At 44.0% G+C, this 26631-nt stretch overlaps 1 protein-coding gene across 1 annotated transcript in view; it reads right to left on the bottom strand.

The window, feature by feature from the left end:
- Positions 1-26297, bottom strand: part of EHD4 (EH domain containing 4) — a 72432-nt gene extending 46135 nt beyond the window's left edge. The window contains exons 1-3 of the mRNA XM_019725423.2: positions 25941-26297; positions 10518-10694; positions 1875-1972 (exon numbers count right to left, since the gene is read on the bottom strand). Coding sequence (XP_019580982.1) covers positions 1875-1972; positions 10518-10694; positions 25941-26176 — 511 coding nt within the window. The 5' untranslated portion in view covers positions 26177-26297. The remainder of the gene's footprint in view (positions 1-1874; positions 1973-10517; positions 10695-25940) is intronic.
- Positions 26298-26631: the final 334 nt, after the last annotated feature.

Below are 26631 nucleotides of genomic sequence, written 5' to 3'. Positions count from 1 at the left end.
AAACTGGCTCTTAAAAAAAAAAAAAAAATCTACTGGGATCGAGGCGTAAAGATACCAAAAGACGTCTTTCACTATTTGTAAGAGTGAAAAATGATCAACCGTTATAATATCTAATATCCACAAATTAGTTCAACTATGTTTCATCCCTTTGATAGAACCCAAGCAGCTGTTGAAAGGAATAAAGTAATTTGAATATACAGGTATGGAAAGATGACTATGTGTATGTACAGGAAAAAGTCCCTAAGGAGCCAGAGAAAACCATTAATAATTGTTATTTGTGACAGAGAGATTTTTGTACACCCCTATTCCTTGTTTGAATCCTTTACAACAAACATTACTTTTATCACAGAAAATAAAGGCAACAAAGATATTTATGAGAAAAGAATATTATTAACTTGTCTTTTTCTACAAGAGCCATGTTCTTGGAGGCCTCAGGGCAGCCTAATGGCCTGACTGTATGGGTGATGGCACGGCAGGGCACTGCCAAGCTCTGGGGGAGTCCATGGAAGCTGCACAGTCAGCATTTCTGAAATGCCACGAGAAAGGAGGGCATGCTGACCAAGGGAGCCCTTTATGTATCCCTGTCACGGGACCTTTGCTTTCGAGCTCTTTGTGACCTCTGTAACTATACTTCTGCTTCGGGAGCGCTGAGGGAGTTCACTGCCTGGCCAGAACCCATGGCCATGACCCCAGAGAGGTCTCTGCTCAACCCTGGCATGCCAGCACTTCTCAACATAGTTTTACTTACTTGGTATTCAAAGGGTAGGGAAGAGTTATCAGTGAGAAGTGACAGCAGCAATTTATCTGCTCCATCTTACCCCTCCCAGCAAAGCCTGGAGGGATTATCTGTTGCTTTAAGGGCCAGGGTGACGGGAACTTGACCTGTCTCTGTGACCACAGTAATCCATCATAGTGCCCTCCCAGTCAGGAATTTCCTTTCTCTAAGTAAACTGTGTCCTCTGGTCTGCCCCAGATGGCCCCTTTCTCCAAGAGGGTGGGAAGGAGAGCAGGCCCATCTGTTTAACCACAATGCAAGAGTCTGGGAACAGTTCCTGCCTCAGCCTTGTTTTGCTGAAGGCTGAAGAAGCCCAGACGTCACTGTTCTTTGTAAGCATTTTCTATTCTCCATCGATTTCCTCTGCACACCTTACAGTCGCTCTCTCCTTCCCCACCCCACACCTGGCCTTAGACAATTCAGTCATCGTCCAGATTCTGGCTCTGGGAAGCCTTTCCCAACACCTCAAGGCCAGGCCAGGCTCCCTTACACCTGCTATGCAGCCCCCATCCCAGAGTGCTTATCCCAGCTCTCATTTTCCACTTATTTCTGTGATAATTTGATTAATGTCTGTCTTCCTCACTAGAGCATAAGCTCCTTGAGGGCAGAAAATGCACCTGTTTTTGCTGTACCCCCAGTCTGCAGTACAATGTTTGGTGCCAAGTAGAGATCAGTAAAGGCTTCCTCGACGGAAGGGTGCTGCGGAGGCGACTGGGTGAACTATGGGCTGACGGGGAAAGCTCCTCTCCCTGGCCACTAGCTCGCCTCCTTTACTTTATGTCATATGTGTCCAAGTGAATGGCTAGCCAACAATATGTCCCCTCTTAAAACCTGAAGATTTATCTGAGGTGGGTCCTAGTAGCAGACGACCGTGTTTAAAGGAATTAGAGGTTATGGGTAAGGCTCCGGAAAGTGTCTCAGTTGAAATGGCAGAGCCTTTGATGCTATGACTTCTTGGTTATTGCTTGGAGCCTCTTTAGCTCTGGACCCCAGGGCTGCCCAGGAGTGTGGAGAGAATACAACAGACACAGAAATCCTCTGCCAACAGCAGAGAGAGCCTGTGCCAGCATGGGGTGAGGGGTGGGGTGAGGGGACTGACCTCGGCTGATGCGCTGCTTCTCCCCAGACAGGATGCCAGGGCTGTCGATGATGCTGATACTCTTCAGGACCTGGTTGGGCAGCTGGGAGCACATGAATCTGGAAGAAAGGGATCGAAACTGGGATCAGAAACTGTGCCACCTACAGAGCTCCTGGGCCTCTCCAGGCTACTGACATCGTCTGTTGTAAAGCGGGGGCTTGGAGGGGATTGATGGCACCTCAACTGGTGCTACGGTGACTAGACGCCCGTGCATGAGCAGGTGTGGAGGGTGCCCTGGCACCTGCTGCTACCCACCACCAGATCCCGGACTGTTAATTGTGAGTCTAGCTAACTTTCATTGAACACTTAGGTATTTTACAACATTTGCTCCTCATATTAACCTTATGAGGAAGAAATTGCCATTAACCTCAGGGAGGTTAAGTGACTTGCTTAGTGTCACTTACAGCAGGGCTCTAAACCCAGGTCAGCCTGCCTCCAAAGCCCATCGGTTTCACCTGCCTCCTCTATGCCGCTCCTTTGCCAAGTGTCCTGGGTTTCTCCTCCTGGGGACCCCAGGCCTCCATCAGGGTCACGGCCACACTGGGCTGCCACATCCCCAGGTCCCTAGCCAGCCCCTGCCCACGCCCTGACGTGACACAGAGGTACGGGGGCCCGTTTTCACTGTCTGATGACCCAGGGACTCAGCACCCAGCCTGGTGCCTGCTATGGCTTCAGGATGAGGGCAGGGCAGGTACATGTAGGCAACTCCCCAAATTCTCCAGGTACTTCTGAGTCCTAGGGGTACCCTAAGAGCGGACGAAAGGGCAGGGTGGGGGAGGGCCCTGTCAAGCTTTTCCAAGCCTCCTTCCTTGTCCTCCTTCCCTGATACCATCTCCTCTTTCTCATCCCGTTCCCTCTACGGTCCTGGCAGAGTGGGGTGGCAGGAAAATTGTGGTCTGCCTTTGCCAATAAATTGCTATGGGACCTTGGACAAGGGCTTCCCCCTTTTGGGCCTCAGTTTTCTCATGTGTACATGGAGACACTTGGACCAGGAGCTCGTGAGGTCTTTTTTAGCTCTAACACTGTGCAACTGTAGAGCAGCAGAGGGAAACGCTTTGTTCCGTCCACTCTAGGCAACAGAGCCTGTTAGGCACTGTGTATACTTTAAGGTGGAATCTGGAAAGTGACTGCTTTTCCTATATTGTCAATGGTTAACTTCTGTATCTGTGTGAGCAGAAAGCTTGAAAACCCTCAGTGAAAGCGCCCTTCTTCCATTCAGTGGAGCTGGTGGGATTACTCAGAAAGTAAATATGCTGGGAATGCAGGACAGGGAGGCCTGGCCAGCCTTCACAGTGCATGCGTGGACAGGACAGCGCAGCCCGCGGGGCGGGTGGGGGGTGATGGATGGGAGGGAGGCGGCAGCCCTGAGCAAAGGTACAACTACTGACATTGCAAAGTAACTTTATATAAAGATGTTCAGGACAAGTTTCTTACATATTGTGTCCTAGATTTTCAAGTCAGCCCGGGAAGATGCAGGAAAGATATGATCACTTTGCAGCTGGAAAAGCTGAAGCACAAAGTAGTTATGACATCTTGAGATCATGCCGCCAATGCAGGGCTGGCTGGAGACCACAACCGAATAGTTCTGATGTCAGTTGGGTAGAACTCAACCCATAAAATTAGAAACCTCATAATGTGAAAAATAAAGGGTCAAGTTAATTTAAGAGAAACCCTTCAGTTCTGATTTTCTCCAGCCCCCCCCCCCCTTCAAATAAAACCCACTGCCCAACACTAGGAGAGCAAATCTGTGAGAATAAAGTACACAGAGATCACTGAACATTCTTTGTAAGTTTACAGAGACAAAAACACCATATTCAATTCTGTAGAACTGGGGTAGGAACGGAGTTCTGACCCTGTCTGTGATGAACCACATCTCTTGTCAATAATGATTTGGTCTCTGATCATCGCCCCATCCTTTTAATCAGATGGCTGGAGACATTTGGCAATGCTGAAAAACTGCACACACGTGGAACTATTTCACATAATGTATTTCTGGGAGAGGCTGGTCTTTTTCCAAAACCACAAGCTCACACTCAATATCAATATTTCCAAAACACAAGACGTCTGGATTCTAATGTGAAGTTAACAGAGGGATTCAAAAACGTAAAAACTGTCCACTCCCTCTGTGCAAAGTGACAACATTTCAACAACTCCTGGCTCCTGACACAACAACAGAGGCAAAATCTGTGAGCCACAAAACAACATGCAGGCAGATGTGGTGATGTTACCACACAATAAACAAGGGAGCAGGCTGAGGGGCCAGGAGGGGTAACTGCAGAAAGAGGAGGAGGAAGGGGGAGGGACAGAGAGGGAGAGGGAGGGCTGGGAAGAAGGGGGGGAGGGGGGAAGGAGAGAGGGAGGGAGAGGGGGAAAGAGAGAGAAAGGGAGGAAGAGAAGGGTGGGAGAGGGGGAGGGAAGAAGAGGGAAGGGATACCAACATTCCAGTTCAAGGAGGAAGAGGAAGAAGGGGAGGAGGGGGAAGAGGGAAGAGGAGGCACTCCGAGAGGGGTGGCTGAGGTTGTGTGCAAGCTGGGCTCCACTCCACAGAAGAAAGTGGGTGTGGGGGAGTTGGGGGTGGAGAAGGGAGCGTAGAGCGCAAGTCAGCTTTCGGACCCCTAGTCGAGACCCCTAGGGGTTAGAACCACACATGTTTTCTTAAGTATACTATAACCAGAAAAACACCCTAATGCAATGCCTTTAAAGCAATTCTGTCTTACTTTTATGGTCTAAGAAAGGAGGTGAAATGCAAGGTTATTTTTTGGGTAGATCAGTCAGCTATGGGTAAGGCCTTCCCTTCTTATGTGTCTGCTGAAATGTTTCCAAGCACGGATTTGCTGTCCCAAGATGGATTTCCTTTCCTTCCTGGAATGACTAACATAAAGTGTATCAGTGCCTTGCCTTCTACATTTCACACGAAACATGCAGGCATGTGCTGGTTAAGCCCACCCTCACATAAGCTTTTATGTGGTATCTCCCTCACCCAGGGCTGACCTGATACATTTTATTTTCTGATAAAAGGAGGGCAGAAGGAGACCGAACCCTACACTGGATCTTGATTCCCTGCTGTCATCCCCACAACCAAGGAAGGCTCAGAGATAGCAGCAAGCGGGTGGGTAAAGGTCTCAGGCCATCGGCGAGGAGCCCTGCCAAACAGTAAAACAAGAGGACGAGAGGATTCAAGTTCTTAAAATTGCCTCCAAATGCTAACATTCCAAGTCAATGATCAATATTTTAAAAGAACCAAGCAGTACCTTAATATGGCCTTTGATGGCCAAACAATGTAGTGATAGGTAGTAGTTACAGTAATAATGAAATGGCACAAACATTTACAGACCACTTACTGTGAGCCAGGCACGGTTCTCAGCATTGTCAACTCACTCAATGCTCGACACCACCTCAGAGGTAGGGGCTTTGTGCCATTTCACCAAGGAGGAGCCTGGGACACACAGGAGTCACAGACCACAACTTGCCAACTCACATGGCTGAGCGGTGATGGACCTGGGATTCTCACCTGGCAGTTCTGACTCCAGAGCCTAGGTCTTAACTACTAGGCTATTCCTACAATTTCACACATTTGCACCACTGCTGTGGACCTTTCTCACACAGAGAGCAACGTCTTGAAACAGAAGAGTGACATGCCACAGCCCTGAACTCCCCACCAAAGGCTCCCCTGTGTGACTCCCCCCACTGGTGGAGAGTGGGCCAGTGTATAGGAGGCAGAAGATCCAGGCTCAGTCATCTCTGCTCACCCACCCTATGACCTCCAGCAGGCCTGAGCATTTCTACCAGCCTGAGGACTCCCAGGTTGTTGTTAGGTTCAATAAACCTCAGCTTCCATGGAGAGAATACAGAGCCGTTTCAAAGCACCTCGTGCGACCCCAGCTCACCTCACTGGTAAGACTAAGACCAGAGAAATTACACACCTTCCTAAGTGGGAACAGTAAATAGCACACAATATACACAAAAATACTTGGACATGGCCCTACCACATATAGCTGATCTAACCTTCTTCTGCCCAGGAGGAATTTAATTTTACATCCAGACTATAAAAAGCCCATGGTTATCCCTGAGATTGAAATCTTACAGATTTACCACTTTCACAAGTGAAAGGTGGTTGAATGTTGGCAATTTCATGAGGTTCAACCTACATATGTACTTTCTAAAATCAAGCTTCTTTCTCCGGACTGTCATGGGGGAAAGCTGGGTGCAATGCACCAGGGCGAGGGTCAGGAAACTCTGCCCGAGTCCAGGCAGTAAAGCTGGTTTTCTGGAATGTCAGGACCGTCCAGGCAGCTGCCAATAAAGAACAATGTTTAAAGGCCTGGGAGCCACCACAATCCTGAGGTTAAATATTAATAGGAAGAGCTTCAGCGAGTTTATTATGGATAAGCACACCACTGACACATACACACAAAAATCAATTAATCCCTCATATTAAAAAATAACAATTTTGCTAGTGAATCAAGGTGATTCTTGGCACGAGCCTATTTTCCTTAATCTCTGCAGCTAAATTAGCTGCAGTGTCTGGGCTGATGCTGTATACTTGTATTGAGTCAGTTTAAAAAAAATTCCCAATGATACTAAGTGACTATGAAATATTCATAGTCTAAAAATGTCTATTTAATGAAGTCATTTAATTATAAACATAGAGGTAAGAAACAAAGTTCCAAAATACACATTATGTATTCTATTATTGTTAAATCATTACACAAATGTAAGACAGTAGTTTTTTTTTCTTTTCTTTTCTTATCCCCACCATCACCAGGCCTGGCTAAAATGACAGGAGCACTGGAAGGACTATTCAGATTCCTTCAGCTCAAAGGGAAGTTTCAGAATTTGAATTCCTAGGGCCAGGGGTTAAAGTTATTTTTCAAAAAAAAACAGTCAATGAAGAAGTAAATGGGACTAAGAATTTCTTCTGTGGAAGACCACAATTTAAAATTATACTAGATCTTAAACTAAAAACAATGTCGGTAGCGACTTGGATTTGAAAATAGGCTAATGTTTTTTGAAAAGTAGATTGAGGGAAAAACATTAACATCTGGTTCAAAAGCAGGTTGCAGGGGGAAATGTCAGAAGCCAATTCCTGACATTTCTCAAACTGACCAAAATACTACACTGGTGTTTCCCAGGACGTGTGGCTTCCGGGCGCTGCTGGGATGTCATCTCCTCCTCCATGAGGTAGAACTGCCTCCTGATAACAGACTTTGGAACCTCAATAGCCACTTTCCCACAGAGCAACTCCAAGCCAATCCTGCCTGTGGAATTCCTCTCGGAAGTAAAGCAGCATGGTGGAGTTGCAGAATGTCCCACTGAAGTCGTCTCCATAGAACCCTTTTTGTTTTACACTCAGCTCCTTTTATTGTTCAACTATGGAATGTCTACAATTTGAAACTGCAGTTTTGGGAATCTTTCGTCATTTCTCAGAAGTGTACTCTAGACTCCTTGTCACTTTCTTAGAAACTAGACTTCTTGGAGATTGAGACTCAGGTTCTACTGGTTTGTTTAATGCTTCGAGGCTGGTGTGACCCTCCAGGTGTTACCTGGTACCACCATGCAAAGTACTACACTCTTTAAAGATGCCCCTAGGGGCAGACGCCTAGGCCAATGCCCTGTAATGAGGGGGCCAGGGCAATGGGACCTAGCCCAGGGGTGACTGGGGGTTGCTGGCTAGGGGGAGGGGAGTTCTCCACAGCAGGCACCCAATTGTCTTTCCTACTAAGTGTTGTATTTTGACCTCTTTCCCAGAAAGTATGCTATGAGAAAAGAAGTTTGCCTGCCTTGAGCACGAGCTGGCTGATGTTCCCACAGGGATGCTAAAATTACATACACACATTACAGTGCCCTATCCTAATTGACTCTCTTACATCAATGTGGGTGAAACAGCAACGCTGTCTGCAGATACAACTTAATCACGCCGTTTACTCTTAAGTATGTGTTAACTTACATGAGGTAGTACATCCCTTACAGGTTAGTCTTACAGATGCACAGCCACCAGGGTGCCTAGGACAGAAACTCCTCGTTGCTGGTGCCTTCATAAGGTGCAGGGACCACCACAGAAGGGAAGAGGAAACCTGAACACTATCCTGTCTCTGCCTCTTCTTGGGCAAGTCATTTTACTTCTTTGCTCTCAGTTCTCTCATCTGTAAAATGGCCGCAGCACCATCTGTCTCATGAACCCTGAAAAGACTGTGGTCTATGAAATTATTAATCTATAATTTGGGACATAATCATCATCTCCATCATCATTGTTGGTGGGCTATATAAGGACAGCCTTAAAAGTTAGGTGGGGGCAACAGGCAAAGATTCCTAGTCCAAACATCATACCATTGGGCAGCTCAGTGCAATCACTAGTAAGGGCCAGGGGCCACTTAGCTGAGGGACCCTGTGGAAGTTCAATTAACCTCTCTATGCATCAATTCCTCCACTCTACATGGGAGATAATAGTTGCACCTATGTCACTGGGTTTTTGTGAGGATTTAGAGCTAATATAGAGTTTAGAACAGTTATCCGACATACAATAAATGCCACATAATTACTTGCGATTCTTTTTTTTATGTATTCTGAATTCAATTAATACTTGATTATATAATGTATGGATTATTTTCAGCAAGTTTTAAATTCTGAAATAATGAACCTGGCCATTCAAATCTTTCCTGTTTGCATTTCCATACTTAACTGCTATACGTTTGGGATTTGAAAAAAAAAAAAAAAAGCTTGTCAGGAAGGTACAGCATCTGCCAAAATAAAACAAGCCCATAGCCATTCTTTCCGGTTTTTACCTTGTGAACATGGACTTCACAAAATGGGAACTTGAAAAAAGTAACAGCTTATTTCTTTTTTAAGCCTCTGTCAGGCCAAAAGAGAATAAAGCTAAGGGCAGTGGTAATGAAACCACAGGATTCCAGGCAGCCTTCAAAGGAGAAGGACGCTGTGCCCTGCACTTTCCGGGGCCTCCGGAACCTTCTAGGGCCAGTCTTGGGACAGGAAGCTTGGCTCCTGCCTGCCCCATGACCATGGCTTCCTGGGAGGCCCTGATGGGGGAGCTTCTTGTTCCACTTCTCCTCAAGTGTGGTCCATTCCTCCTGGAGAGACCCTCTGTTCTCCCACCTGGGCTCAACCCCTACTTCTCCCACCAGGAGACTCTGGGGCCAACCAGTGCTACTCTGGAGTCCAGGAGTAAACTCCTTCTAGAGGAGAGAATCCTGCAGCTGGGAAGAAAAATCACCTGGACAGTATCGCAAAAAGATGGAATTTCTCTGTGGCTCCATCTACATCATCGGCACCTCTATTTATCCTACTGCCAAGTTCCCTTGCTGCCACTTGGATGTTTTCTTTGATCTGTGATAGGAGCATAAAAAAGCCCTTAAAGGAGAGTATGATCCCCAGAGAGCTCAGTTTTTCACAGAAGGCACTTGTGGAGGTTGCCTGGGCCGCTGCTGACAGAGCTGCGGGTACAGCATTCATTCCAGTCCCTGTGAATAGCGCCCCCTGGAGTTGTACAAGGAAGTGCCTCAGCTCTGGGAAGACGGCTGTCAGCTGGGAGGAGGATACATTCCTTTTTAAAACATCTAAAAAGGAGGAGTGCAGTTCAAGTCTCTTGTCTGTCAGCTCTAGTCTCACCTCTCCCTAAAGGGGTTTGGATGACCCCTCCCTGGTCTGGCACCTCCCACACCCCACTCCCCTAAACCAACCAGTCTAATGCAGTAGACTCATAACAGAGGGGATTGAGGGATGAGGGAAATGACAGGAAAGAAGAAAGAAAAAATTAAAAAGAGAAAGAAAAGGCTAGGAGTGGGCAAAGAGGAGGAGGGAGAGGGAGGTAAGGGCACTTTCATGTCAGACAGTGCAGAGCTGCATCCAGAACCTGCTGGCTTGTTCTCTGCCCCCGCACCCCTGTTTCATCGGGAACTCTGGTGAAGGTTATGGGATAGTACAAACAAAACACATCTCCACTGAAGACAGACCTCAGCGACCCTACAACTTCACATCTACAAAATAATGATCATGTAACAAAATTAACTTTTTGTGTTGTTTTGGTTCTGTTTCTCCTGCCCTACTCTATTGAATAAGGAAGCACCTCAAAGCATGGGAGTAAGAAGCATAAGGGGGCAGCCAGGGAGGTGAGGTCACTGGCCCTGGAATAATCAACAAACTAAATGTGGGTGCCTGGTGACCCTTGGGGGTCCTCTGGGCTAAGCTCTCTGTGCAGGAGGCCCTAGCACACTATGCCTGAGAGGTAGCCATCCAGCCACCACTTAACATGGCCAGTGACGGGGAGATCATTACTTCACAAGGCAATTTGATTTATTTCTGTGCAGTTCAAATTATTAGAAATTTGTTCCTTATATTGTGTGGCCTTACAATGTCCAATCCTGGGCCTTAGTTCTTCCCTCTGAAGCCACCCAGAATAGGTGTAAATGATCATTTCCTATGAAAAGTCTTCCAAATATTTGAATACAGTAAGTATATTTTCTGTAACTTCTCTCTTCTAGAATAGACATACTCTGTTCTTCTGTTTTTCAACCTTCACATGTAACTGGCAAGAATGCAAAGAAAAGTTTTAAATAACCTGACCAAAGGTGGTATTTTGCTGGTCCTTACCGATTCAGGAAAGCATTTCCAAAGCGACTAAGCTTTCGAAATGGCTTTTTGGGGTCCACAACTAAAGCATTTCCTGGAGTGCTGCCCTCGGTCTCCCCATACATCACAGCGATGAAGGAATCAGTAGTGGGCTCTGGACCAATCCGCATGCCTGGGAAATCTTGCTCCAGTAAGTACCTGGGAGAAGGGAAAAATAAGAAACTTAGCATGTTGTCACAAAGCAAGAGGCCAAAAAGTTTCCTGGGTCTACATACTCATTTTTTTAAAATTTATTTTTTAAATTTATTGGGGTGACAATTGTTAGTAAAATTACATAGATTTCAGGTGTACAATTCTGTATTACATCATCTATAAATCCCATTGTGTGTTCACCACCCAGAGACAGTTCTCCTTCCATCACCATATATTTGTCCGCATACTCATTTAAAGTCTAGAAATATAACCCCCAAGGAAAGGAGAATGATTGGCATTTTACTCTTTCACTAATAATGATTTGTCAAAGCTTAAAATCTACAGACTTATCCCCACCCTGGGTAAGAAGCCTAGTGAATGAAGTCAGACATCTTGCAGACAGACTGGGCCTTTTGAGAGCCTACTTTTGCTCAGTACATCAATTCTCGTTTGCAGTTCCATTACCACAACAGACACCATCCCAGAGATGTGCACCCAGCCAGCTCTTCTGCATCCTCCTCAGGCCCAACTCCTTCGGGGAAGTGTCCCTGTCCCTCCAGCATGTTCGGGACACCTCCTCTGTGGGCCGCAGGCTCCCTGCGCCTTTGGCCGTCATGGTGCTCAGCCCGGGTACAGTAGGTAACTCTTTGCTTGTGGGCCCTTGCAGGTAGGCCCCTGGCTGTGGCCAGATGATGTCCCCAGCACCCAGCACTGTGCCTGACCACAGAGGGCACTCAATGTAGTAAATGAAACAATGAAACAGTTCCTTCCTCCTCACTGGCGGTCTATGAGGCTGGAACCTCCCCCGTTGTGCATTTTATAGCTTCCTTGGGCTCCAGGAAGTTGTGGCCATGGAAGACAACTTCCAAATAATTCAGTAGCAACAGGGGCTGCTATGGGGGACAGGGGTGAAGGAGGGAAGCTCTGATTACATATCACCAGGGCCATTGCTAGCCCTTTGCGCAAACTGGAAAAAGATGCCCCTTCCTTCAGGCAGACACGGCCCTGCTCCAGGGTTCACAGCTTAGCAAGCAGGACTCTACTGGATTTTTACCCCCTACAAGCCCCTTTGCCCAGGTGCCCTTATGTAGTTTAACCTGAACAACTGTATACAGTGGCCCTAGCAAATGTCATTGAGCGTTCTCATTCTGTGGGTTGAGGAGACCAACACATGTGATATGGGGCATAGGACTGGCTCAATGACATGTTTGGGTGGGGCAAGCCTACTTTCTGTGGGAACTGGGTGAGTTTTAACATATCAGCAATTCATTCAGCTGAAGCAACTCAGAGCCCCTCCCAACCTCCCGACCAAGATTCCTTTTCCCTGATGTAGGATCATTTATGTGCTTGTGTATATATGGGGGGGGGGGGGAGGCAAAGACTATTCCCTTCCTCTGCAACCAAGGGAAACATCAAGAAGGGAGTACAGTTAACCCTTGAACATAACATTCGAAAACCCGTATTTAACTTTTGACTCCCCCAAAACTTAACTAATAACTTACTGCTGGCTGGTGCCTTACCAATAACATAAACAGTCAACATATACAGAGGGTGCCAAAAAAATGTGCATGTATTTTAAGAAAGGAAAACTGTTTTAAAATTGTAATACTCAATATATACTGATAAGAAAAGATAAATACAAGTCAGGTTTGACTTCTGCAATTACAAGAGGTGCTCAAAGTGGTTACCATCAGCATCCGGACACTTCTGATTACAGTGAACTACTGCTTGAGCAACATTGACCAAAGTCCTCTTGTATACATTTTTTTGGCACCCCTGGTATTTTGTATATTATATGTATTACATACTGTATTCTTACAATAAAGTAAGCTAGAGAAAAGAAAGTGTCACTAAGGAAATCATGAAGAAGATGAAATACATTTACAGTATTGGGGAATTATGTCTGTGATCTCTACGATCTATCTTTTCCTCTTGAAGCCATTTTACAAAAAATGTCACGTCCTTTGGGGCAGTCCTCCCTAATCAGTCCATGATGTTTTTTGGGTTTTTTTTGGACACGCCCCCCTCCCCTTCTCTTGTGAGCTCCTCAAGGAACATCTAGTATTGGTGCTATTGGTGGGCCTATTTCCTCTCTTCTGATAGGTTGTCTGTCATTTCCTGCAGGGCACAGTCCACACACTCAGAACTTGAGAGTCCCAAAGTCTCTTAGGAATCATTTGGTTCAATGCTATATCTTTACAGGTGAAGAGACTGCGGATGAGGGTAGGAACGTAACTTATTGCTGGTAAAACTTGTTCATGGGCCTGCACAACTGGAGCCTGGAGCTCCTGCCTTCTGGCCCAAAGCTTTTGCGCTTATACTTGGCTCAGCCCCACAGCCTTGGGGTCCCACACACCCCTAGCTTCTGGGCCCTTAAGTAGGATCTGTCAGACCATGAGGTAATATATGATAGCCACACTGATTGTCCAGGAGAGTTTTTACACTGGGGGGAATGGTGAAACTCGGATACATTTATGTCACACTGCTGGGCAGGCAGGCACATGTCACCCGCAGTGAGAGAATTAAAAACAACCAGGACACAGAGGATCTGACATGAACCAAGTGAGAATGAAGTGATGAGGTTCAAAGCCAGCAACCTTGAAAGGAAGAGTCTGAGTAGATCCTGAGACGCTATCTACAGAAATGGGTCATTCACACCGCCCCACAAGGCGGATCAATTGCGCTAAACTTGTTTTTTTTTGACACCTCAGAAGCTTGAGGCCACGAGTTTCTGGGACTTTGTGGTGTTATCTGCGATAACAAGAATTCAAAGGAACAAGAGGTCACAGGAAGCCTATGGAAAAGAACCCACCACGGTTCTGAGCCACTGGCCACTGCACAAGCATCCTGTGCATTGGACGGGGTTTCTGTCCCTGGCTCCACCTTGCTCTCCTTTTCCTGTGTTCTCAGAGAGCCTGCCAATTCCAGTGGTGATTACTCCCAGAGTCTTGAGCCAAGTCACCAATGTAAGAAGGGACAGACATTTGGATTCCAAACAGCTGGGCAGAGAGGGTGGTGGGGAGGACAGGAGACCCGACATCTCCTTGTCCCTGTTTGGTGAGGGCGACAGTTCAGCCTTGTCCTACAGGCTCCTGGGTACACTGGCTGCCATGCTCAGCCGAGGCTCAAGGGGCTATTTCAGGCAAGGGTATGTGTGGACAGTGTCTTTTTTCTTCCATTGCTAGAAAATTATTTTTTAACTTCACACACACACACACAAAGTCATTTTTTGACAAGAAGAAAAAAATCTTCAAGATTATGGAAAGTTCCTCAACATACCTAAGCACCATCTTCTCAGAGATGGGCTTAAGAATGACTAAAATACCAATGAACAAACTACAAGAGGCGCATTATTCCAACATTCCAGCTGTAAATTTTCTCTCCCCTGGGTATTCATCCATGTATTCTTAAACTTGTTCCATCCTAAGTACCTTATAGGGTAAGCACTATTTTTTTTTTTGTAAGTACTATTTTTATTGCCATTTTACAGATGAAAAAACTAGGGCTCAAGTAGATCAGTGGTTTGTTAGAACCTAGGATTTCTTACTAGTCCTGTGAGAACACTACCTGCCCAAATCAGAGATCGAGAGGCTGAGTCAGTCTCCAACAGGAGCATTTACAGGCACGTATTCTATGAATCATCACAAATATAGAAATCTAAGCCTTGTTAGTAGTATTCAATAATTAAGCAAGCACTCTAAAAAGTAACATGGCACATATATTTGGCGTGTAATGTGAGCATTAATTTAAAATTCTCAAGCCAAAATCTAGAGAAATAGCTTGTGTAATGATTAATAAGATTTTAAAAAATGTCTGTACATATATTGGCATCTGTGCATAGGGTTCAATTCATTGATATGGCCTGGGACATTTTTTAAAAGAGCATTAAACTAACCCCAACCATCATTTTATTCGTTTGGGTAGTACTAAGGTTTTAACCCATACAGATTGAAAGAAATATATAAAGCACAACTTTCTTTTTTTTAAATTTTATTGGGGAATATTGGGGAACAGTGTGTTTCTCCAGGGCCCATCAGCTCCAAATCATTGTCCTTCAATCTAGTTGTGGAGGGCGCAGCTCAGCTCCAAATCCAGTTGCCGTTTTCAGTATTAGTTGCAGGGGGCGCAGCCCACCATCCCGTGCGGGAATTGAACCGGCAACCTTGTTGTTGAGAGCTCGCGCTCTAACCAACTGAGCCGTCCGGCCACCCTGTAAAGTACAACTTTTGACTTCAGTGGAGAAACAGTTTTATTTCCTTATTTTTAGATACAGGGCTATGAGTTTAAATAATTTCAATTTATAATAAGTGTTGGAGAGTTTTACATTATGCATTTCTTGATAATACTTGATCCACTCTTTCACTAGTAGAAGGACTGAAAAGAAAGGGTTAGTCCTTCCATTCTGATTTGGCTTGAATCTGGAAATAATGTTTTTAAAGCAGCTTCCTTTGTTTATCCTCATGTTTAATACCAAGAAATGGAAGTAGGAGGAGAATCAAACATTTTCTTTCTTATCACAAAAGTCTTATAAAATGGTCCAGGATATATGTAAGCTAGTACTACCACCACCTCTACTTCTAGACACCACCAAACAACAGATTATTACGAAACCATGCTGTACAGTTTATAAGGCTTTCCACACATTTTCTCACTTTACTCTTACTGTCATCGGAACAGGTATTCTTACCCCCAGCTTACAGGAGAGAAAACTGCTTATGACAAGTGAAGCAGCTTGCACGAAACCACATTAACACAGGATAATGACCATGTTTAACATTTTGATATATTTCCATCCAGTCATTTTTCTGCAAATATAATTTTTTTTATAAAATTGGCATGTGTTTAAACAATTCTGCATCTAGATTTTTCACCATTAGTTTTTCCTCATGCCATTAAAAATTCTTTGACAACACAATTTTTAATGGCTGCATACTATTCTAAAGTGAGTATGTATCAATTTAGTTCACCACATCCTATTTATTGGGCACTTAAATAGCTTCCCATTTCTTACCAGTATAATTAACGCTGAGTTAAATACCCCTGAACAAACATCTCATCTACTTTAAAATTTTAATTTTCTCTGAGTTATTGAAAAACAATGTCAGGCCGAGCTTCACTTCAATTTTAAAATTATATGTCTTTCTTAAGTGTGAAACTTTTATTTTCAATTTTGTTTTTTCCCTGAGTTAAATCATTGACATATGAATTATCACCAGGAATGCTTATTCAGATGATATATTTGAAACTGAAGACATACTAAGGGAATAGACATACTCAGGGAACAGAGAGTAACTTGTTGCACCAAAAAACTGGAATTTGCTGGGTAAACTCTTTACATATCTCTAGTTTGCCAGCTATGAATGGAATTGAAACTACACAGAGCCAAGACATGCTTAAAACACATTGCTATCTAACCTATGCCATTCCCTGTAGCTGCTCCATCCCACCTTTCATGGAAGGAGGGGAGAAGAATGGGAAAGGAAGAAGAAAGGGAGAGAGGAAGTTTACTGGAATCAAAGGCAACATGCTTTCCAATTTCTTACAGCCCTTTTATTTTGCCTGTCATTCATTCATTTGCTCATGCAGTGACGATCTATTAAGTGTTTTATGTTATGACTTGTAATTTATGAATCTGACAACAGACTTTAGATAGATCTGGGAGCACTGTAAGTTTTATGAGGAAGCTATAGAACACAGTATTTCCCAAAGTTACTTGACTAGAGAACCCTTTATTTCCTTTGAATGCCTATTAACAATCTCCCAGAACTGCATTCCACAGAATACAGACTAAAGGAAAAGGTAAAAAGGCATTTAATAAAATTCAACATCCATTCTAATTTTTTCAAATGCAATTCTTTTAAAATTAGCAGTAGAAAGATAATGTCTTAATGTAATTAATTTATAAAACATTAAACCAACAGTTAACAGCATAACTTAAATAGCAAAGACCTTACCATTAATTATTGAGATGGACGCTCATGTCCCAATACAATAAAATATGAAACAGAAGAAGGAAACGAAGTAATCACGATGCAATTGATATAGCTGTCTATCTAGAAAACCCAAGAGCATCTAATGAAAAGCTGTCAGAATAACTTGAATCAAATGAACAGATACAAAATAAAAAATGCAAAAAAAAAAAAAAAAAAAAAAAATCAGGAGCTTTCTTACATACTAGCAATACCCAGCTAGAAAATATAAAGGAAAAAATCGGATTCACAAAGCGACGGAGGATAAAATACCTAAGAACAACATTAAAAAGATATATACAACTTGCATGAGTAAGTCAACCACTTCTCTGAGGTTATGAGTAAAAGCAATGCTGAGCTCCTGCTTGGGAAGGAAAAGCACCAGATATAATGAATGCAGTTCCAATACAAATGGATTCCAGTGGGATTATCTAGGAAGAATCTAATCAAGTAATTTTAAAGTTCCTCTGAAAGAATAACAGGAAATGATGATTGACAGTGTTCGGAACACAAAGAGAAATTAGATCAAAACAGTCTGTGCTACCATTTATTAAAGTTTGTTTTAAAGTGACAATAAAGTCACTTAAAACATTTAAAATGACTTATGACAGCATGAAGAGGGTATAAGAATATACCAACAGAACAATATGATGCAAGAGAAAAGTCCCAAAAAACCCCAATATTTAATAAATTTGCATAAGAGGAAGCCTCATGCGACATTGGGAAAAGGTAGGATTATTTAAAAATTGTGTTAAAAAATAAAAAAAATGGGAATACCTTTGAAAGAGATTTTACTCCCAAGAGGACTCAAGAGTTAAATATTTTTAAAAGCCTGTTTAAAAGAGGGAAACACAGGTAAATATTTACTAAACATTAGGATAGACAAGGATTTTCTACGCATAAGAGCAATAAGACATCCATAAAAGAGGAAAAAAGAGACTTGACCGTAAATGTTAAATATATTTGCATGTCAAAAATTATCATAAAAAATTAGAAAGGCAAACCTCAAACTGGAAAAATACTTGTAATAATTATGACAAAGGGTTAGTAGCCATTATTGAGCAAAACATTTAAACATCTACAAAATAAAGAATAATACTTCAAATGAAAATTGGACAAAGTTCACAAACAATTCACAAAGAAACAGACATGATGACTATATATGTTACAACTTCATTGGTAAGAAAAAGCAAATTAGAAGAAATTTTTTCCTCTCATATTTGTTTTTAATAGTAATACTTAGTTTTATTGAAGGTTTGGTAAAATAACGATCCTCATATTAGACTCCCTGGTGGGAATCTAATATGGAATAACTTTTCTGGAAAGGAATATGTACATAATATGTACATTATATGTATATTATATATATGTTATATATATATATATATAAAATATACATATATATAAAATACAGAGGGTGCCAAAAAAACATATACACATTTTAAGAAAGGAAAAAACTGTATTAAAATTATGCTGATGGTAACCACTTTGAGCACCTCTTGTAATTTCAGAAGTCAAATACGACTTGTATTCATTTTTTGTTATTGGTATATATTATTACAATTTTAATACAGTTTTTTCCTTTCTTAAAATGTGTATACATTTTTTGGCACCCTCTGTATATATATTTTATATGTAGTATATAATAAAATCAGGAATATATATAAACTTGAAAACTACTTTTTGATACAGTAATTCACGCTCAGCTATTCTTAAAAAAAACTAGAAACAAAGATTTATAGGCAAGAATGTTCACTGCAATATTATGCATAACAGCATAAAATTAGAAACAATGTTCTAAGCTATGCAATAGAATACGATGCAGTCATTAAGGTTATTTTTGAAAATTACTTAATGAAATAAGAAAAAGTTGATCACATCATATTAAGTGGAAAAGGCTGTTTATTAAATTGCATTTATTGCATAATCCCCAGTTTCATAAGCATGGTTTCTACGTCTTCATTCTAGGTTAGGTCATTTGCTAAAAACATGAACAGATGGAGCTTGGACCATACACGATGGAAGGTCCACCAAAGTGAGCCTCCCTCTTCTCAGCTGAGGCTGACTTTTCAGGCTTGATGGTTCAGTTGCCATTCCATCAAGTGAACCTTCATCTTTCAGTGATTCCCAAATGTTTCCTGGGGGAGGCTGCCCAAGAATCACCTTGAAAGGTAGTTTATAAAAACAACAAGAAAAATAGATTTCCGAGCCTTACCCACAGAGGAATTCCAATTCGGGAGGCCTGGGATGAGGCTCTGGAATCTGTTTAAAACGTCTGGCGATTCTGACCCGCAGCCAGAGCCAGGAATCACAGCTTTCTAGTTCATAATGTTCTAAGGTTTTGAAAAGTATATTGAATGTCTTGTAGAAGTAAGCTTCTAGATGTGAGTTACAGAAGAGAATTTTATAATTTAAGAAAACTTTTGTTCCCTACATTTCTCCTAATTCTCCGGCACTACTGTCGTTTGTCAGGCAGATGATATAATGAGTGGACAAGAGGCCACCTGTGGTGTTTCACGAGGCTCACTGCTGCCACCAACGCCACACCCAACCTGCCCTGGAGCCCCCATCTCCTTCCCGCCCCCCCCGCCCCCCACCAGAATCCTTGTTCCAAGTCCTGCCTTCTCTCAGGCTAATGAAATACCAGCTTTCTCCTCTCTGGCCCCCTTCCATCAACTTTTAACTTGTGCTCATCTTGAATCAAAGCTTCCGAATGCCTGCGACTAGAGCATGGTTCCTCCCCTTCGGTACCTAGTGGCTGATAGTTTTCTATATTTGTCACTTCACCTCCCACTCATTCCTCAACCCACCACCACCTGGCTTCCATCATCATCACTCACTGACACAGCTCTTGACAAGGTCACCCTGGCTCCTGACCGCCAATCCACTGGTTCTGTTTCAATCCTTTTCTCAGAAGCATCTGATGTGCTGACTACCTCATCTCTCTTTCCCTGGATTTTGTGGGGGCCTTCTGCTGTTTCACCTGCCCAGCATCCATTGCCCCCTTTTGATCAAAGCAACCTGAGGAGCCACCTTTCCTCATTCTGAGTCCACATGGTTTGGGGGCTGACCACCCCACTCCCGGCACGAGTATTTCATTCCCCTTGTTTCTAGGGATGGGCATATGGCCAAAGGTGAACCACTGAGACTGAAACCTGAGATTTTTGGTGAAACTGTTGGGGAAGAGAATCTCTTTTTTTCCCACTGGGGTTGCTGAGCTGACAGAATATGAGTATGGAACTGGAGATGGCCACCTGCCCAGTCCAGGAGGGGCAACTGCCTGAGAAGGAAGCCAACGTGAGGAAGGCAGCAGAGCTCAGAGACCGAGTCCTGAGGGCACCACTTGGGGTCCTAGGCCAGGCTTGTAGCCAGTATACCCTGGTCTGATTGGTTTCATGAGAAAATTTGTACCTTTTCACTTAAGTCTTTTTAAGTTGAATTTCTGTCACTTGCAACCAAACGGGCCCTAAGATGGCTCTGCGCCACACTCCTCCCCTGGTATTACTCCACCTCTCTGGTGACTTTTCCCCAAGTGTCTCCACAAGCTCCTCTTCCTTTCACTCTAGACCCATATGTCTAACCCCTTGTGGACTTCTACACCTGAGTGTCCACTTAAACATAGGTTTAAATCTAAATTCATAATTATGCCCCAGCTCTTCCGCTTCTTGTGTCTCCATCTCAGTGGATAGCTCCACCACCCACCTGGTTATCCAAGCTGTCCTATTATGGGCCTCGTCACTGACACTTTCTTGCCCTCACCTCCCGGTCTCCTTGGGCAGGTAATTCTGGCTTACTCCTCAGGGCTAAGCTTTTAGGATGTATCCTCAGGGAGGCCTTTTCCAACCTCCAAGCCTGAACGAAGGGTTCCTCCTATGCCCCCATCCCACCCTGTGCTTCTCGTGCCCCAGCTCATTACCCAGAGCCCTAATGGCTCATGGATTCTTTTCCATATTCCCTCACGAAACTCTAAGTTCTGTAATAACCGGGCCCATCCCTGAAATCAATATTTTTGAATAAATGAATACTAGGGTGTGTAGTTATGATCTTATATACTGTAAATATAGTCTATTCTCCTTTAAAAAATCAAATATTTCAATATCTCAGAGATCTGCAAAGGGTAAGTATGGTACTTGGCACAGAAGACTCACCCTCTAGTGCCTGAATGAGGGTAAGAACCACCAAATTGGGGCCACAGGGATTTTTTTTGTTTTGTTAAATGGACGAACCAGGCTGCCTCCTGAGTGCCTTCTCTTCTCTTTAATAATGGAATCTAAGGCTTATCAAAGGAATGAAGTAGATCTTTGTTCTTGAACATAATCTATCTCTCCCCAGTTTTGAAAACTGGAACATTTGCCTGCTTCCAATTTTCTGATACTTTTCATATTCTTCATAATTTCTTAAAAGTTACCAGCCACAGTTCTTTGAGCACAACTTCAAGTCCTTCCTATGCAATCAGTCCTCCTATCCATCCATCTACCTAGGTATTTACTGGACCTGGCCTGTGCGGGCCCTGGGACGCACCTCATCCTTGGGGTTTGAACCCCCTCTCAGACATGGCTGGGCTCCCTCTACCATCTCTAGATCATTTGCTTTGAGCGAAAAGGAGGAAGGAAAATAATAACTGAGTAGTTCTGCTTTCCTCTAATGTCACAGCAAGAGTCCCAAGCAGTGGGCCTATCACTTCCTGATTCTTTTTCTTGTTCTAAACAGGCCTAAAAAGGCTTTTTTTATTTTCAGAGGCATTTCTGCCATCTCAGTCCACTCACTCCAGCTTCTTAATGCTTCACACTGTCCATAAACCTTGTCCCCACCCTTGCATATGGAACCCTTGCCCTCTTCCCCATTAACATATTTAAATAACATTTAAAGCATTTTATAGGAAAACATCATGTCTTGATTTTATTGAGTGCTATGAAGAATGAACATGTTTATAGGTTGACAAAAATATATAGCGGAAAAACACCATACAGGGACTGTGTGGTGGCTACTCCCTTTTTCCCCTCATGTCTACTCTTTAGTTCCTTTTGTCCTTGTGTTCTTTTAGTTATTCCTACTTCTTTTTTGTTTGTTTTCTTGCTGGTACCCATGCTTATGTTAAATTATTGCACACAGATGTAGAAATGTCTTGACTGGCACTAGTTGCAGAATTATGAAAATTAAATAAACCACAGGACGCTTAGTATTGGAAGACTGAACTGTTTCATATTTTTTATTGAGATATAATTCATATACCATAAAATTCACCCCTTTAAAAGGTACAATTCTGTGGTTTTTAGTGTAGTCACAAAGTTGAGCAACTAATTCCACTATCTAATTTCAGAACATTCTCGTCATCCTCAAAAGAAACCCTGGACCCATTAGCAGTCACACTCTATTCTTTTTGTGTGTGGATATCCAATGTCCCACCATCTTTTGTTGAGAAGAATATTGTTTCTCCTTGAATTGTCTTGGAACCCGTGTAAAAACAAACTTACCAGAGATGTATGGGTGTATTTCTGGACTCTCAATTCTATTTGATTGGATTGTACTGAATCTGTAGCTTACTTTGAGTTGTATTGCCATCCTAAAAATACTAAGTCTTCCAAACCATGAACATTGGATGTCTTTCCATCTTTATTTTTTTAGGTTTTCTTTCATTTCTTTCAACAAAGTTTTATAGTTTTCAATGTGTTTTGGCCTACTTTTGTTAAATTTATTCTTAAGTATTTTATTCTTTTAGATGCTATTATAAATGTAATTGTTTTCTTAATTTCATTTTCAGATTGCTCATTGCTAGTAATAGAAATATAATTAATTTTGTATGTTGATTTTGTATCCTGACACTTTGCTGAACTTGTTTATGAGTTTTAAGAGACTTTTTTTAAGGATTTTTCTAAATTCTTAGGAGTTCCTATATATAAGGACATGTCCTCTGTGACTAGAGGTAATTTTATGTCTTTCCGCACTACATGCCTTCTATTTCTTTTTCTTGCCTAATTGCCTTGATCTCTGATTTTTAAAAGTGATCCTGAGTGACTTTCCTCTTTTTTCCTCATTAGAATAAATTTTCAGGGAGAAAAAGACAGAGTATAGGAGGAAAAGAGAAAGTGAGACTCTTAAAAATCAGAAGTTGAAACTGTGTGGTATGAATTGATTTTCGGTGAGCCTCATGTCCTCTCCGTGGAAATGTCTTCCTTCACAGCACTTGGGCCCAGGGATCTTCTGGGGGAATCTCTGAAATCTGTTTTCCTCAGGTTTTGGACACAAGCCTGGCTGAGCCCAACATCCACCCTTCCTTGGCTGTTACAGAGCCTAAGACGACATGGCCATTTTCCCGTGTGCATCTCTTTTCCTTCTCTGGCCAATTCTTTCTTGGTCAGAGATAGAGCACCAATAGTTCCACTCATTGTATCCTTTCTCTTCTGGGAAATAAAACTATCAGTGAGACAATAGGTTTATCAGTTCTTCTGCTTGTACCCAGAGACTTTGGACAGTATTTCCATCACATCTGAAGTCTCCTTCTGGGTCAGTTCTGTGATCCATGTGGAGAGATCCCACAAACCCTCTCCTCCTATTTGTCCTTTTCTTTGCACCTGGGGCCCTCATGGTGATCTCCCATGCAGAATTGAGCGTATTTCCTTGACACTCAAGCTCTTCATGCACCCCATCTAGGAGACCTAGAACAAGGCACACGCGAATTTCTTCATTCCTGATGAACATCCTAGCTCACCATGCTTTAGTGGGGCTCCTAGTTCTTCCCAGTTATGGGACAAAAGGAGGAAGAGTAAAGTTTCATTAAAATGGGCTTGCTGAGTGGCTTTACAATGAGAGAAGTATCCCTCCATATCATTGCAGGCTCTGTGTTATCAGTGACCTCTTGGGATGTGCAGGAAGCCAGGTGGATAAGAATCTATGACTTTGTAGCTAGGTGCACCCCGTAGCCAAGGATGAGCTTGTAGTGCTCAATGGCTGGAGGCAAACAATGCGGGCACTGATCAGCCTCAGAGAAAAGATAGCCACGGATGCACACGGGCTCCAGGATGGTCAGTACACTGGGCCGACGCCTCTACTCTCCAGTTCCAGTGCAGGTCTCTAGAGGGTAGCTGCCCTTTGGGCAGGGGGAGGGCGGGGGTTCTTCCCAGGAGCTAAATCTCTTCCTCCTAACTCCACTCTGAAAGCAAGCTCAGGTCTCTGGTGCCTCACCAAGCTTCCTGTCCATCCTGATTTCCTTCTAACTTCACAGGTCCACTTTGTGCCTGCTGCCCAACGACAAAGTGACAGTCCAGGGAAGGTCTCAAGAGCAAGTGACTTCCTCCCTCACCTTTGGGTTGTATAATACATGGCCCAGTGCCTACTGAGAAGTGGTCCATTTGAATGGAGTCTCTAGGAGTCAGATCTCAAAATTCTTCTTAAAACTATCCTTAACTATTCCACAACCTACCCCCCCACCCCCCCACACACTGATGAAGCGGAGAGAAGAGTGAGAAATAATATAATGAAATAGTAAACTGAAAACTGAAGATGGATTCATGTTCTTGTGAATTGTGTTCTGCCTCAGGCTTGCGTATTATCCAGGCTATGTGAGCAGAGAGAGTGCGCTACATACATCCAGGAGGGTATAGCATCCACAGGGGCTCCCTAACCATCACATAGGACACAATAAAGCACTCCTGGCAAGGACAAACAGGAGGAACTGACCGCAGAGCTGTAAAAGTGCCACCACCAACGTCTGAGATTATTATAACAATGCTATCCTTCATCTGTATATTTCAAAAGGTCCACCTCTCACTTTATACCTCTTGGTCATAATACTTCATTTTCCCATATACTTAAAAACTGGTTAGTATTACTGAGACCTTAAATGTACAGTCTATCATCTTTCAAGGTACCAGTTACTGTAACATTTCTATGGTTCATTTTGAGTGCCTGGGGTGACACATTTAATACTGTTTTCAGCATATTAATAAGCATCAGAAAAGCAATTTTAAAATGATTTCCTTCACATTCAATTTACTCTCTAGAACTATATTTCAATAGTGTTTTTGCTTTGCTGAATTCATTCATAGAGTATCTGCAGACCTGGATTGAACAATTTCCTGTAGTGACAACTACTCTATTTGTTGAAACTATTTAGGTCACTGGAGTGGAGAAAAAGAGGCCATCTACTTAACAGAAATGGCACGTATCCAAATATAGACGCAGCTTTCTGAACACTTGTTGAACATCAATGATCAAGAGATTGTCACAGTTCTGAAACCTGGACCAAAACCTTACGTGATCAGTTTGTTTCAACTGACACGGGGTTTAACCCAGGAAAGCAAGTTTCCTAACGAAAGAATGAAAATTCAGTCTTCATATGCCAGCAGCTTTAGAAGTAAAATAGCCTCTTTGAAAATCTGTTTCAGTATCAATTATTTCCCATCAAAAGTCACTTCCCAGGAAGCTGTACGATTTGAACCTTAGGGCATGCACTGTAATTGTTTGCTTTTGGAGACACAGCGAGCATGACAAATATTTTCAGTTGTCAAGGGTGAGCAAGGAGGGAATGACCCACCTAAGAAACGGAAACTAACGAATAGTAATATGACACTCCCCCTTAGTTCCACTGGGTGCGGGCTGCTACACACAACTTCCTAAGGCAGGATAAAGGCGAGGCTGTACAACAGCCGAAAGAAGGCGGCCTGTCTACCCCCTCCCCGAAACACTGTGGTGGGAGGTGGCATGCAAAGACCTCAAGGGAAGGGGGCATGGGCAATACCCTCCACTGTTGCCATTTATTCATTCATTCAATAATTATGCGCCGGGCACTGCTAGAGGCTTAACTCTCCAACTATGACTCAACAGCTCATTCTGATACCCCACACCTCTGTCCCCATTTCCAGCCCTAGGCCTCACTCCTCAAGAAAATGCTTATTATAGTCTCGTGCCCCTCCCTTTCCCAGGTCCCCAGCCCAGCGTGGCAGGATAAAGCCAGCGACGGCAGTGCCTTTCCAAGAGCAAAGAAGGAGGGCTCGGAGTACTCGGAGAAGGGTTCCCGGGACCCTCCTGCCCGCGTAGGGACAGCCAGCCCCTACTCCGGCGGCCGCGCCCCGGCACAGAGCACCACGTCGAGACCGCGAACCTGAGGTCACGCCGACGCTGGAGGGGGAAGCAGCGGCGAGGGGGTTCCTCAAAAGGGGAAGTGGTCGCTGCAGGAAGCCCGAAGGCGTAGCGACTATACGTGCACACGTGGGGAAGACCGCCTCCACCTAGGTGGTGGGGGACAGGGGTCCAGGCAGAGGTGAGGACGCGCGGAGCGGGTTACCTGATGAAGGTGGTCTTTCCTGTGCTGTACTGGCCCACCAGCAGGATCATGGGCTTGTTGTCGAAGTCAGCGTCCTCCAGCGCAGGCGAGTGGAACTCGTGGAAGCGGTACGCCTCCTCCAGCGGCAGCACCTTGCGCAGGTAGAGCGAACGCAGGCCGCCAGTCACCGTCTGCACGGCATCCGCGCCGCTCACACGATCGCGCCCGCCCGCCTGCCGCCCCATCCAGCTGAACATCCTGCCACCGGTCTGCGCCCCGAGCCCGCCCTGTCAGCGCCGGCCCCGCACTCAGTCCCCGCTCCGGGTTCGACCCTCCCTGGCTCGCACTGAGCTGCACCAGCTGCGCTCGCCGCCGCCCGATCTGGTCTCGTCTCGCGCCGTCGCAGCCAATCTCCGATCGCTACGTCACGAGCGGTCGTTCACTATTCAGAAGGACTCTCTCAAGTCCTTCCTCATTGGGCAGCTGCCAGCGCGGGTGGAGGCGTCAGCCAATGGAGAGGAGGTTCTTAATGAATTGTTGATGACGGAGTCGGTCTGCAGGACTGGGGCGGGGAGAGGTGTCTCTCCAGCCGGGTGACGCAGGCCAGGCATCCTTGGGGCCTATTTAGTCCCCAGGGCCACACCTCTGGCCAGGTGGCGTCGGCGTCCGGGCAAATCTGAGCTGGCAAAAAAAAAAAAAAAAAAAAAAAAAA

This window comes from Rhinolophus sinicus, linkage group LG03 (genome assembly GCF_036562045.2).
Source record: "Rhinolophus sinicus isolate RSC01 linkage group LG03, ASM3656204v1, whole genome shotgun sequence".
Lineage (NCBI taxonomy): Eukaryota > Metazoa > Chordata > Mammalia > Chiroptera > Rhinolophidae > Rhinolophus > Rhinolophus sinicus.
This window is presented reverse-complemented; position numbering and strand designations above follow the sequence as displayed.